This window comes from Gymnoscopelus braueri (genome assembly GCF_963280865.1).
Source record: "Gymnoscopelus braueri genome assembly, chromosome: 20".
Taxonomy (NCBI): Eukaryota; Metazoa; Chordata; class Actinopteri; order Myctophiformes; family Myctophidae; genus Gymnoscopelus; species Gymnoscopelus braueri.
The window spans coordinates 37,467,788-37,482,496 of NC_137622.1; the positions used below are offsets into that span (position 1 = coordinate 37,467,788).

The window sequence follows — 14,709 nt, forward strand, 5'->3', positions numbered from 1 at the left end:
ATTACAAAGATACACACTTAGGACGACATGCACACAAAAAAAGAAAAGAGAAACAAGCCAGCAACCAACAATTGTTTGAGCAAGTAGTAGTGGTAGCCAGTGGTGGAAAGTAACTAAGTACATTTACTAATGATTTTTGAGTTATTTGTACTTTACTTGAGTATTTCCAATTTCCAAAACTTTTACTTTTACTCCACTACATCTCAGGGGGCAAATATTGTACTTTTACTCCACTACAATTATTTGAAACTAGTTACCTTTTCAGATATAAATGCAGATTTTTAAAAACATATAACATTAACCACTTTAGCCTTATCTTATACCTAGGCTATTTGAAAATAGGAGATCTACAAGCTCACAACGCGTCGCATCTGCTATTTTCAAACATTTTTAGTACTTTTACTTTTGGTACTTTAAGTACATTTTGATACCAATACTTTTGTACTTTTACTCAAGTACATTTTTAATTCCGGACTTTTACTTGTAACAGAGTACTTCTATATTGCAGTATTGATACTGTTACTTAAGTAAAGAATTTGAGTACTTTTTCCACCACTGGTGGTAGCCCTGTATACTCCCAAAATGCAGTTAGACTTTACACACTCTCATGTATCTGTCACTCAATATTAACGCTTCGACTGAAGAAGACCTTGTGTCGAAGCGTTAATTAAGCCTCGACTGGGAGCTTCTTTTAAATGTACAGTGTGCAGATTTTTATTATTATCTTATATATTTCCACTGTTGGTCCTGCACCAACAGTTTTATTGTTTCACCCACTGTTTTACACCTGTAAACCTGTAATGTGACAATAAAGTTGATTCTGAATCAATCAATCAAAAAAAGATGATGGCACATTACGCTCTTATTAATATAAGTGTTATTTTCTACAAAAGGAGGAAAGGATGAACATGTCAACAGGTTTCCTGTCGCCACAGACATACAGAAGCACATTGGCCGGTGTGTGTGTCTCTGTGTTTAACTGCTCTTCCTGTCTTTGTGTTGGCTCCGTCCCTGTAGGAGGAAGAGGAGGAGATCAAGCTGGAGATCAACATGTTAAAGAGCTACTCCCACCACCGGAACATCGCCACTTACTACGGAGCGTTTATTAAGAAGGGTCCTGCAGGCCAGGACCACCAGCTCTGGGTCAGTGAAAATACATCACCAGCACATCGCTTGTAGATCGACTAGTTTTTTGTTTGTTGCCAAAGACATTTGTGCAGAGCAGGGGTCTTCAACAGGGGGTCCTCGGAGTTACTACAGGGGGGGCCGCCAAATCTTTGTGTGAAAGGTTTTTCTTTTTTTACATTAACAACTTGAACCCTAGCATCCCTATTCTGAGAACTTTAGCCCAAAATGGCAGATCTACAGGTAGATTGTCTATTTTCGGCAAAGAAATAGGTTTGGCATAGACTGAAAAAAGAGCAGATTAAGTACAGTGAAAGGTCAAGTTTACTAAGTATTGGCGGTTTAAGTGGTTAAATGTCTGAACATACACTGATCAAACAAGCCTATGAAATCTATGAAAAAGTGTAATCTGCAACACAATTTCATACAATATGTAGTGGGGGGGGGGGGGGATCTTTCTTTCAGCTAAAGGGTCCTTAGGCCAAAAGGAGGGGACCAAAATGGTTCCCCCAGGGTGATTCTGGTCTAAGAAAGAATAAGTATTGTTTAAAGGGCTAGACCAGGGGTGTCGAGCTCATTTTGGGGTCCGGGCCACATTGGTCAAATGGTGACTTGATGTGGGCCGAAACTAGTTGCGGACGCGCTCACACGCATTCAGTTCAGTTATACAGCATCTGTTGTCTCAGACACTGTATATCACTTTTTTTAATAATATAGAATAGCTACTTTAATTATTGACATTAACTCATTGGCCGCCATTATCGCATTAATGCGATCTAATAAATAGCGCGCCTGGCCGCCAGGATCGCATTAATGCGATCTATGGTCTTTATTGATCTTTATGATCTGATCACGCTATTCTGTTATGAATCAGGCTAAGTTTCAGGTTCCACTTACTTCAACCACCACTGCATCCGGTTTCATGACTTGGGTTCCGTTTCCGGTTTTACATTTCCCCCCCCAGTCATTTTCGACCATAATAGGGAAACAAACGGTTTTTCACACACTATGAAAAACGATCGGAGAACTCCCCTCCTATAATCTATGGTCTGGGTGACGAACAGTCATCCCCGTTGTGTATCACATCGTAATTTTCGCCGATCACAGAATCTGAGACATTTCACTTCCGGTTCATGTGTTTGACTGTGTGAGTGGGTGTGGGGGGGGGGGAGTGTGATCGAGAGGCGATCAAGCTGGTATGTGCTGCTCTCTAGTGGTGGAACGATCAAAACGATTCAACTGTCCAGCTAGACTTTCTATATGTGAATTAAATAACAAAATAACGAAACAAAAAAACACGAAAATCGCTGGCAAGGGCTGCTATGAACGAGGTTTTAACTCTGGCAGTCAATGAGTTAAAAACAAACAATGCAATTTGTAAGGAGCCCCCAATAAACCATTTTAAGTAGAATCATTCAATTTGAAGTTAAACAATACCATTTCTAATCAATGGAGCAATTATTTTAGATCTCTTGCCCACCCTGGGAGTTACATCATGGCAAGGTAACTACACTGCCCAAACCTCTGCCAAAGGGGTCTAGCCCTTTTAGTGGTTATCTAATCCAGGGGTCTTCAACGTTTTCAGGCCAAGGACCCCCTAGCTGAGAGAGAGATGAAGCAGGGACCCCCTACTCTATATTGTAATTTCTTTTAATTCAGATTAAAGTTTTTTTTTTACTTAGTCTGCTCTTTTTTCCCTGAACACCTATAGCCTCTTTGCCAAAAATAGCAGATCTACAAGCTCTCAACGCCTCGCAGCGCAAGGCGTTGAGAGCTCTGCTATTTTCGGCTAATGTTCTCCTCAAAAAAGAAATTCTAGGGTTCAAGTGGTTAATGTAAAAAAACTAAATCCTATCACACAAAGATTTGTCGGACCCCCTGTACTAGCTCTGAGGACCCCCTAGGGGTCCCGGACCCCCTGTTGAAGACCCCTGATCTAATCTAATCTACTTACCCCCCATCGTTTCACTGAAGAAACAATACAACTTAAAAAAAAAAAAAAATCTGTCTCTCTCTCTCTCTCTCTCTCCCTCTCTCTCTCTCATACAGTTGGTGATGGAGTATTGTGGAGCAGGATCAGTGACAGACCTGGTGAAGAAGACCAAAGGCAACTGTCTGAAGGAGGACTGGATCGCTTATATCTGCAGAGAGGTGCTGCGGGTGAGAGCAGCCTCCATACATACATACCTGCATGTACGCTCAACACACCTCAACATAATTCGTTGCTGTCGGGGAGAAACCAGCTAACTCCATTTTTGAGCCTTTTCATGTTCTTTCATAAATCAGTGCTATTGAACACCCTTTACGTCTGTGTCTTGGTTAAAAAAAAAACATCATCATTGTGAGCTTGGAGGTCCATTCAGCTGTTCTTATCAATGATGGACAAAACCTCCTAACTCCATCTTTTTGTTTTAGTTTTTCATTTCCTGAATAATGAACATTTTGGAGTTAGCTGGTTTCTGCCCGACAGCAGAGATATGATTTAAGTGGTTAAAAAGGAAGTGACCGTGTCACCATTCCATGGCCGAGGCCCAGTGGTGGTGCGGCGGTGGTGGCCTAAAGGTTAGAGGAGCGCACTTGTTGCTGGAAGGTTGCCGGTTCGATTCCCTAGACCGGCAGGTAAAATCTGTGTGGGGAAGTGAAATGGCCGGAATTCAAAATGTACGTGAGTAAAAGTACAAAAGTATTGGTATCAAAATGTACTCGAAGTACCAAAAGTAATAGTACTCATTGTGCAGAATGTCTCATTTCACAAGTTCAAAATGTATACAAAATCTTGAAAATAGCTGATCTACAAGCTCACAATGCGTCGCATCACGACACATTGTGAGCTTGTAGATCTAATATTTTAAAAAGGCTGAAATATACATAGGGCTGAAGTGGTTAGTGTTTTTCGTAATACAAAGTAACTAGTAACTAAAGTTTTCTAATAATTGTAGTGGAGTAAAAGTACAATATTTTCCTCTAAGATGTAGTGGAGTAGAAGTAAAAGTATTGAAAATTGGAAATACCCCAGTGAGGTAAAAGTACCTAAAAATTGTACTTAAGTACAGTACTTGATTAAATATACTTCGTCACTTCACACCACTGACTGTATGTACAGTAGATCCCCTTCTAACGTACATATCTACCCAGGGATTTCATGGCTTCAGTCCAAAGAGCTGCACAAAACTCCTATAATAGACCATATTCACACGGCGGCCTATATTGGAATTTAACATTGAAAGTGCCGCCACCCGGGGTGGCTACTTTCATAGACTTCATAGAAACATGGCCGCCGTGTGAATGGTCAATTGAGTCGCTCGGCCAGAAAACAGTCGACCTACAAACTTGTTGTGATTTAAATCGGGCTTTATCTGCGGACGGTGACACTTCTGGGTTTTTATACAGTGTGATTACACACAGATCACAAAGGTCCTGAGAACGTTGTGGTGTTTGTGTTGGGACTCCACTAACAAACCGACACACAAACGCACCACACATCGACTAACGTGTCCGCACACGCGCACACACGCACACACACGCCCACAGGCACTTACACTCACACTCACACACTCACATGGACACAAATACACCACAAGAGAGGAAGTGCGCACTCACTGTACTCTGAACTGAGACTCAACACATGGTTTCAGTTTAGAAAACAAAAAAAAAAAAACTGAAAACAGTCCACAGTAAAACGTCTTATCAAGTGTGCTCTCACTCTGACCGAACGCTTCCCCCCACACACACGCACACACACACAGACACACACACACACACACACACACACACACACACACACACACACACACACACACGCAGTGGTGTAAAGTAACTAAGTACATTTACCCAAGTACTGTACTTAAGTACAATTTTGAGGTATTTTTTATTTTACTGGATTATTTCCAATTGTCAGTACTTTTACTCCACTACATTGCAGAGGCAAATATTGTACTTTTATTACACTACAATTATTAGAAAACTTAAGTTACTAGTTACTTTGTAGATTTTGATTACTATTACAAAACATGAATTAACCACTTCAGCTCTATTTGTATTTCGGCCATTTGAAAACAGCCGATCTACAAGCTCACAATGCGTCGCATGGCGACACATTGTGTGCTTGTAGATCGGCTATTTTCAAATTATTTGTATTTGAAAACTTGTGAAATGGGACATTCTGCCAAATGAGAACTTTCTACTTTTGATACTGTAAGTACATTTTAATACCAAAACTTTTGTACTTTTACTTGAATACATTTTGAATTCCGGACTTTTACTTTTAACAGAGTATTTCTACATTGCAGTATTGACATTTTTGCTTAAAGGGATACTTCACTCTCGGGCCGGGGACACATTTAAAAAAAATATTAAAAATAAATGAAAAAAGTTATGGAAAATTCATGGCCCCCTCATGCATTAGAGTGTCCTACTAATGCGTGAGGGGGCCATGAATTTTCCATAACTTTTTTCATTTATTTTTAATATTTTTTTTAAATGTGTCCCCGGCCCTAAAGTGAAGTATCCCTTTAAGTAAAAAATGTGAGTACTTTTTTGACCACTGAACACATGTGGACACACTAAACAACACACTGACGCTTACACACACACACACCCACACACACACACACACACACACACACACACACACACACACACACACACACACACACACACACACACACACACACACACACACACAATTGGACACTAAACAACACACACATTTGGACACACTAAACGACACAAACACACAGATGTGGAGCGGGGGCCAAGGATGGATGGTGTCTCCCGGGGGGGAGAGACAGACACCACAGTTTAACGTTTTCGCGTGGAGGGAGGGGGGAGGGGGGGGGGGACACTCGGAGGAGTGTCTCCTGGGGGACAGACACCATGGTTTTAGTAGTTTGCGTAACTAAGGCAAATATTGTACTTTTACTCCACTACATTTATGTGAAAACGAACTGGTTACTAGTTACTTTGTAGATTTAGATTATTATTACAAAACATACATTAACCACTTCAACCCTATATACAGCCATTTGAAAATAGCCGATCTACAAGCTCACAATGCGTCGCATTGTGAGCTTGTAGATCTCCTATTTTCAAACGATTTTTATACATTTCATACATTTGAAAACTTGTGAAATGGGACATTCAGCATAATGAGTACTTTTACTTTTGTACTTCAAGTACATTTTGATCCAGTACTTTTGTACTTTTGCTCAAGTAAATTTTGAATTCCGGGCTTTTACTTGTAACAGTAGTATTTCTACATTGCAGTATTGATACTCTTACTTAAGTAAAATAATAGGAATACTTTTTCCACCACTGTTTAGCGGTGGTGGGCGGCGGGGGGGGGGGGGGGGGGGGGGGAGAGGTTAGCGTCCAACTGGGTTAAATAGAGACTTCCAGCGGCGAGAGCCTTTTGGGAAAAGCAACATCTTCGCTGTCGCGGCAGAAACCTTGTATCTCCATATTTCAACTGTGTTTGTTTTTAACGCCCTACTCGAATGAGACACGAGTGTCGTGCACAAAAAGTAGTGAAAATAGCAGATCTATGCGCCGCGTTTGTGAACTTGCAGATCTGCTATTTTCACTGTTTCGAAACTTTAAAAAAAAACTATCAGTTTTGGACGTGCATGGTTTTCACCCGACCGCGACAGCATGGACTACTGCCAATGTCGTCAGCCATACTGTCTCCTTATTGTTTCAACATCTCAGTAAGCACACACGCACGCACACACACACGCACGCGCGCACGCGCACACGCACACGCACACGCGCACACACATGCTTGCACACGCGCACACACAGGCGCACACACAGGCGCACACGCACACACACACACACACACACACACACTCTCTCTAACGTCCTAGGATGAAGTGTGTGTGTGTGTGTGTGTGTGTGTGTGTGTGTGTGTGTGTGTGTGTGTGAAATAAGAGTCACTTCCTGTGTTTATTGAAGCCCCTTTGAAGCAGCGAGAGTACATGCAGAAGCACACACACACACACACACACGTTCTTACTGGGTCACAGGTTGGTAGCCATTGTAGCGTTCCTCCCTCCACAATCCGACACCGACAGTCGAGATACAAGCTCACAAGGCCTCGCCATGCGATGAGTAAATCCATTGGATCAGGCTCTTATTAATGAACGTGTGTGTGTGTGTGTGTGTGTGTGTGTGTGTGTGTGTGTGTGTGTGTGTGTGTGTGTGTGTGTGTGTGTGTGTGTGTGTGTGTGTGTGTGTGTGTGTGTGTGTGTGTGTGTGTGTGTGTGTGTGTGTGTGTGTGTGTTGCGTTGCAGGGATTGTCCCATCTCCACTCCCATCACGTGATCCATCGTGACATCAAAGGTCAAAACGTCCTGCTCACTGAGAACGCAGAGGTCAAACTGGGTGAGACACACATTTGACGCAAATAGCCGATCTACAAGCTCACAGTGCGTTGCATTTGTCTGTGCCCATGATAGTTTTTTATTGTCTCCGCCAGGCCGAAAGGCATGGCGAGAGAGTATTTTTTACCCCCTGTCCGTCCGTCCTTGTGTCCGTCCGTGTGTGTGTGTCCTGTCCGTGTGTTACCAGCTAATCTCCGGCACCGTTGGCCCGCTCGCTACGAAACTACGCACAAACTCTCCCTGGATGCCAATTCAGAACCTCTGCCCCAAATTTTTCACACGGGCCTGTTATAGCGCCACCAGGAGGCTGATTTGTGCAAAACCCATTTTTTCATATTACTCCTACAGATTTTATCCAAACGTCATGCAAATCGGTGCACAGTATCTCTACAGTCATGTGATCAACCCGGATCTGTCCGATTTCCCATATTCCATCCTGATTGGCTAAGGTTGGCCTCCAAAGTTTGCAGGATTGGTCCGTTTTGAACAAAATGCCTCAAATCTTGAACGGCCTATTATAGCGCCACCAGGAGGCCACAATAACGTATCTGACCTGGCGGAGACCCGTGCTCCGAGGAGCACTTTTTCTAGTTTTAATTTGATATTCGTTTTATCAGACCTTCCTATACAAACCCATTGTAACTTCAAACTCCATTTTAACCATGTTAAATTATTTGAAAACACCCGATCCTTGGTTCTGGTGACTGATATTTTCCTTCTAATGTGTGAAGGGGCCGTGCTTTTTAAATTACATGTTTAATTTAGTTTTGTTTATTTTCTATATAAAAGAAAATGAATAAAACATTTAAAAAAATAATAATAATAAAATATCAGAGTTTGAAGTTACAATGGGTTCATATAGTATAGTAGGAAAAAGGAATATCAAGTATCTAAATAATGAATTAAGCAACTTAAAATCTGTCTAGGGTGCTCACAAAAGCCAGAGTAGATGTTAAAATGACCCCAAACGTGTTTGAAAGTGAAATATCTCTCTAAGAGGTTAATAAAGTTGAATTGATTGATCTTGATTGGTTGTATTTAATGTGTGTACCAGTGATTTGATTGGTTGCATTCACTGTGTGTACCAGTGATTTGATTGGTTGTATTTACTGTGTGTACCAGTGATTTGATTGGTTGTATTTAATGTGTGTACCAGTGATTTGATTGGTTGTATTTAATGTGTGTACCAGTGGACTTTGGCGTGTCGGCCCAGCTGGACAAGACGATTGGCCGAAGGAATACATTCATCGGGACGCCCTATTGGATGGCGCCCGAGGTCATCGCCTGCGACGAGAACCCAGAGGCCACGTATGACTACAGGGTACACTGACTTGAATATTACATCAATTATCACTTACATTGGTTTTCAATATCTGGTTCCGAGACCACTTGGAGATCTGGTTCCGAGACCACTTGGAGATCTAGTTCCGAGACCACTTGGAGATCTAGTTCCGAGACCACTTGGAGGTCCAAATAACTCTGAGAGTGTCCATTTGGTTCCACATTTTCTGTCTCTGTTTTCTGTGTTTTCTGTGTTTTCTGTTTAATCCATGCTCTTGTCTCATGTGGTCTCATACAGAGTGACCTCTGGTCTCTAGGAATCACTGCCCTGGAGATGGCCGAGGGAGCCCCACGTGAGTCTCTCTCTGTCTGTGTCTCTCACACACACATACACACACACACACTCACACGTGCACAATGAATTATAATAAGCTTAAAGGCCAACTTTGCCGATTCTGACTGTAGTTCCAGTCAGACCTCTACCTCCAGCTGATGTCAATCACCTTGTTAAGACTGCTCTAAGGTGTCAGTTACCTTGTCTACCGGCACCTCCACAGTAGAAGATATGTACTATCTGACAACTGACATGACATCAGCTGGAGGAGAAGGTCTGACTGGAACTACAGGAAACATGGACTGTAGTCTATTGTAGTCCAGGAAGAACTGACATTCTGAAAGATGATGTCACAGTCACCGAAATCATGTTCAAAATATCAAAACGCAGAAAAAACACAAATCACATTCCAACTTCATGCTTATTACTTTACAACTTAATTAAAATAGGGTTTGGGTGCAAACCTGCATAATGATGATTGTTGTTGATGATGAGGTTTTATCGTTACATATCCTGTTACTTGTCTTCCAAACACTGTACATTTAACTTTTAAAAAGCTCTATTTCTGTAGACACATCCACTAGTTCATTAAATATACTGGTCTTTGACTTTGTCACATAATCACTTAAAGCTTCACCAAAGCAGTGGAGTAGAAGTATCAACAAATTGTACTCAAGTATAATACTATCAGTACGAGACAGACAGTATGGTATGATGTATGACGTGTATGTATATATGTCTGTCTTCAGCGCTGTGTGACATGCACCCAATGAGGGCGCTGTTTCTCATCCCGCGAAATCCTCCTCCCAAACTCAAATCCAAGAAATGGTGAGACGCACGCACGCACGCACGCACGCACGCACGCACGCACGCACGCACACAGCAAAATCCAAAACAGCATAAAAACGTCTTTTTCCTGTTGAGTTTACTATTTTAATCAGAAAGAACATCCAGACTGGATCCGGATTTCAAATCTTTGAAGACTAAAATCAATAGGAAGTTGACATTTTTGTATATAAAAAAAAGCAGTGTCCTGTTTTGTAATGTGATACGTTGTCAGAATCCACTTTTTTTGTGCTTGTTTATGTGCTAAAATTGTGACTTTGTAAGCCGTTTTGCTGTGCAAAGTAAACGGGGAGACTATTTTGGATTATCCATTTACAATTTAGCCATTTAGCAGACGCTCTTATCCAGAGCGAATTACAGCAATAATTTGGAATCAACGGAGCATCTCTCTCTCTCTCTCTCTCTCTCTCTCTCTCTCTCTCTCTCTCTCTCTCTCTCTCTCTCTCTCTCTCTCTCTCTCTCCCCCTCTCTCTCTCCCCCCCCCATCTCTCTCTCCCTCTCTCTCTCTGTCTCTCTCTGTCTTTCTCTCTCTATGTCTCTCCCCTCCCTCCCTCCCTCTGTCTCTCTCTGTCTCTCTCTATGTCTTTCTCTCTCTGTCTCTCTCTCTGTCTCCACCCCCCCCCCCCCCCCCCCCCAGGTCTAAGAGGTTCTTGTCGTTCATAGACAGCTGCCTGGTGAAGAACCACCTGCAGCGGCCCGGCACAGACGCCCTGCTAAGACACGCCTTCATCAAGGACCTGGCCAATGAGAGGCAGCTACGCATCATGCTCAAAGACCACCTGGACAGAACCAGGAAGAAGAGAGAGAAAGGTGATTTATGTGATATAAGAGAACTAAAGAGTGACAACAGACAGTTCCCTGGGAGTTTGTTCCAGATATGTTGGTGCATTAAAAAAAAAGATGGTTCATGGTATCACACAAGATCAGAAATGTATTTTGGCCCTAAACCAGTGGTTTTCAACCTTTTTAATGCCAAGGACCCCTAAATTGATATACATTCGGCCGTGGACCCCCATCTGAAAATGTTTTGTTCCAGGGACCCCCATAAGCAAAGATTTGAGTTAAAAATGTTCGCTTAAAAATATATATATTCAATAGAATAGCCAAAGCTAAGTGTTAAAATGATTGTGACGCTATGTTAACACATTTTGCTGGGGACCCCCTGGTACCCTCCCAAGGACCACTGGTGGCTCACAACGCATCACATCGCAACTCGTTGTGAGCTTGTAGTTCAGCAATTTTTCAGCAAAGAGATTTGGTGTAGACTAGGCCTGACGTTGATTATTCGAATAGTCGACTATAATCAGTCGAGGGGAGTCTTGAGTCGACTGCCAATCTTGAATCACTATTCGACTGAGAGATTGGCCTAATTTGTTATATTAATTAAAGGTAGGGTAAGTGATATTTTTTGGTTAAAACAAAAAGTATTTTGTTAAAAGGTTAAAATACTATATTCTGATAGTAATCATTGCTATAGAGTGTTTTTTCAGTAACAGATGTCTCCCCGTCTCCTCCAGCTCTTTAATAAACAGAAAATACATTTTTCGGTAGGTGTCAAAATCTCAGCCAATCAGGAGAAAGTACCCATTTTTAAGCTTAATTTGTATAGTGTTCCAGTTCCAATTTTGCCTGCTCATTTCTTAGTGTCATCACTTCCAATTTCACTTGTTTAATCTGTATCCTGATTGAGTTCTCTGTCCTGGTTGGATAAAATTGGAAATGAAACTGAAACGAAAATGTATTTTCTGTTTAATAAAGAGGTGGAGAGACAAGGAGACTCCTAATACTGAACAAACACTCTATAGCAATGAGTACTATCAGAATATAGAGCTATTTAACAATTATTTTAACCAACGCAAATCACTTACCCTACCTTTAACTAATAGTTTGCCAAAAATAGGATATACATCATGATTTATTGGGAGAAACCAAGCGAGTATATGTTAAATCAGACATTTAGCACCCCTACAGCCCAAATGGAATGTTCCTCTATTGCATAACATCTTTTTTGCATGATTCGACTGAGAGATTGGCAGTCGAACCAGACTGATTCAACTGCCAATCTCAAAAAAGAATTTTGGTGTTGCATTAGTCAACTATTAGTCAACTATAGGCAACATTTGGCCTATCAGATTCGACTATAGAAATCCTTAGTCGGGGACAGGCCTAGTGTAGACTCTGCAGCTGTAACTCGGGTCTGTTTGACTAAGAATAGAGCCGTTTCAGTGGTTAAGAGTTCTTTGGTCAAGTATAGAAGTATAAAATGTGTGTGGTGGGGAAGTGACCTTTCGCTGTAACCATTTCTTTTCTTCCCGGCTCAGATTAGCCCCGTGGTTTGTACTCACACATCAAAGCGGCGGAGCAGAAATACAGCACCACACATGGGAACCCCCCAAAAAAATCAGAATATTGTAGAGAAGAGAGGCGATCCCCGCAGACCCCCGCCTTATTGAGTTGTCTAAGCCAGTGGTGGACAGTAACTATAAGTACATTTACTTGAGTACTGTATTTAACCCATTATGACCTGAGGCCGATTCTACAAAATGTCTTCTAAATCCTAACATTTTTCTTTTTTTTTTAACTATGTTGCTATATCAGTGGTTCTCAAACGTTTTCATGTCAAGGACCCCCCAAAATGATGTATTTGTCCGCCGACCCCATCTCAAAGTATTTTGTTCCAGGGACCCCCCCCCCAGAAGCAAAGATTTGAGTTACAAATGTTCGCTTAAAAAAAAATATATATATACAGTATATTCAAAGATTTGCACAAACTTTCAAGATTTTTCAAAAATAGCAGATCTACAAGCTGCCGCGCTACGAGCTTGTAGATCTGCTATTTTTGAATAGCCAAAGAAATCTAAAATGACACAGATGCTATGTACAGTATATAGCAACATACATTTGTTATCATTTTTGAATTTTTGAAAAAATATTTTTTCAGAAAACTTAGGTCAGTATTTAGAAGGCGGTTTTTTGAATCGGCCTCAGGTCTAAATGGGTTAAAGGAGTAGTTCACCCCAAAAATGACTTATTTTCTATCAATTGCACACCCCATGAAGCCTTGAATTCATGGATTTGTTTTTGTTGTTGTTGCATTCCTAAGCGAATAATTTGATTCCCGTCTCCTACCGACTAATGTATCCGGTAGGAGACACAAAGTAGATTCTTTGTGTCTCCTACCGGAAATACACACGGTCATCAAATGTTTGGCTTAGGAATGCTGCAAAAACAAAAATAAATCTGTTTTAATGTCTTCTCTTGTTTTCCTCCATGCTAGGGGACATTTTCTACATCTTAATACAGCAACACATTGATATTAAAAGGGAAATGTACAGTACTTGGTAATGTGTGTGTGTGTGTGTGTGTGTGTGTGTGTGTGTGTGTGTGTGTGTGTGTGTGAGTCATACCAAAGGCTTGCGAACAGGGCTTGTTGTCTGGTGCTCTGCATTCAGTGGTTTTATTAAAGGAGCACTTCACCCATTTTCAACCATTGAGATCTTCATCTCATTTAATTGGTCCTCACTAATGCTCATTATAATATGGCACCATTTCTGTCTACTCACTCTGTGTGTCTCAGAAGAGGGCTTTAGATAGTTGTCTACCAGTGACATCATCTTTTAGGTAGGCAGGTTTGGTTATGGTAACAAAATGTCAAACTTTATTTTATATCGTCTTTGTCGGGTGGAAAACTCATGTTATTAGTGATGACCATGTATATGAAGAATGGTTGAAAATGCGTGAAGTCGTCCTTTAACTCATTCCCTGCCTAGAACGTAAAAAACGTAATTATCTATTATTAAAAACGAAGATCTAGACTCCCATCCACTTCCTTGTTAACTTAAAACTTAAAAATTCTGTATCTCGGCTCCTGAGTACTTTATTTTTTTCAATTAAAAATCTCTGGCAGTGGGCAAACGCGGCCAGAAATAGTTTAGGCAGTGAATGAGTTAATCTTATAATGAGCATGGGTGCGGGGGGGTAGGTGGTGAGGTGGAGTCTGAAGAGGTGAACGCTAGGGGTTGAGGTGGAGTCTCAAGAGGTGAACGCTAGGGGTTGAGGTGGAGTCTGAAGAGGTGAACGCTAGGGGTTGAGGTGGAGTCTGAAGAGGTGAATGCTAGGGGTTGAGGTGGAGTCTCAAGAGGTGAACGCTAGGGGTTGAGGTGGAGTCTCAAGAGGTGAATGCTAGGGGTTGAGGTGGAGTCTCAATAGGTGAATGCTAGGGGTTGAGGTGGAGTCTGAAGAGGTGAATGCTAGGGGTTGAGGTGGAGTCTCAAGAGGTGAACGCTAGGGGTTGAGGTGGAGTCTCAAGAGGTGAACGCTAGGGGTTGAGGTGGAGTCTCAAGAGGTGAACGCTAGGGGTTGAGGTGGAGTCTCAAGAGGTGAATGCTAGGGGTTGAGGTGGAGTCTCAAGAGGTGAACGCTAGGGGTTGAGGTGGAGTCTCAAGAGGTGAATGCCAGGGATTTCAATCTCGAGATTTCAATCTCGTCTAGCGAGACTTCTTTTTTTTTTTTTTTTTTTTTACAGTGTTCTGTCACTATGAACGTCAGATCTAAAAAAAAAAAAAAAAGCTATTAAAATATTTGATCTAACGCAAGGCCTATCCGCGCACGTTTTAAGCTGTGGCGGACCAAATATGGAGTTATGAAAATGTTCTACTGTACCATTCATCCTAAGATATCATAACATCATAGAGAAGGTAAGAAAAACTTAGTCCAAAATTCTCCTTTAAGGTGGAGTCTGAA

General features: G+C 41.6%; 1 protein-coding gene across 3 annotated transcripts in view; it reads left to right on the forward strand.

Moving 5' to 3' along the window:
• LOC308075420 (mitogen-activated protein kinase kinase kinase kinase 4) overlaps window positions 1-14,709 on the forward strand; it is a 109,071-nt gene that overhangs the window by 36,062 nt on the left and 58,300 nt on the right. For all 3 annotated transcript variants that reach the window (XM_080415294.1, XM_080415295.1, XM_080415296.1), the window contains exons 4-10: window positions 1,018-1,143; window positions 3,175-3,285; window positions 7,416-7,506; window positions 8,696-8,826; window positions 9,085-9,139; window positions 9,870-9,948; window positions 10,604-10,776. In XM_080415294.1, the coding sequence (XP_080271420.1) occupies window positions 1,018-1,143; window positions 3,175-3,285; window positions 7,416-7,506; window positions 8,696-8,826; window positions 9,085-9,139; window positions 9,870-9,948; window positions 10,604-10,776 (766 nt within the window). The remainder of the gene's footprint in view (window positions 1-1,017; window positions 1,144-3,174; window positions 3,286-7,415; window positions 7,507-8,695; window positions 8,827-9,084; window positions 9,140-9,869; window positions 9,949-10,603; window positions 10,777-14,709) is intronic.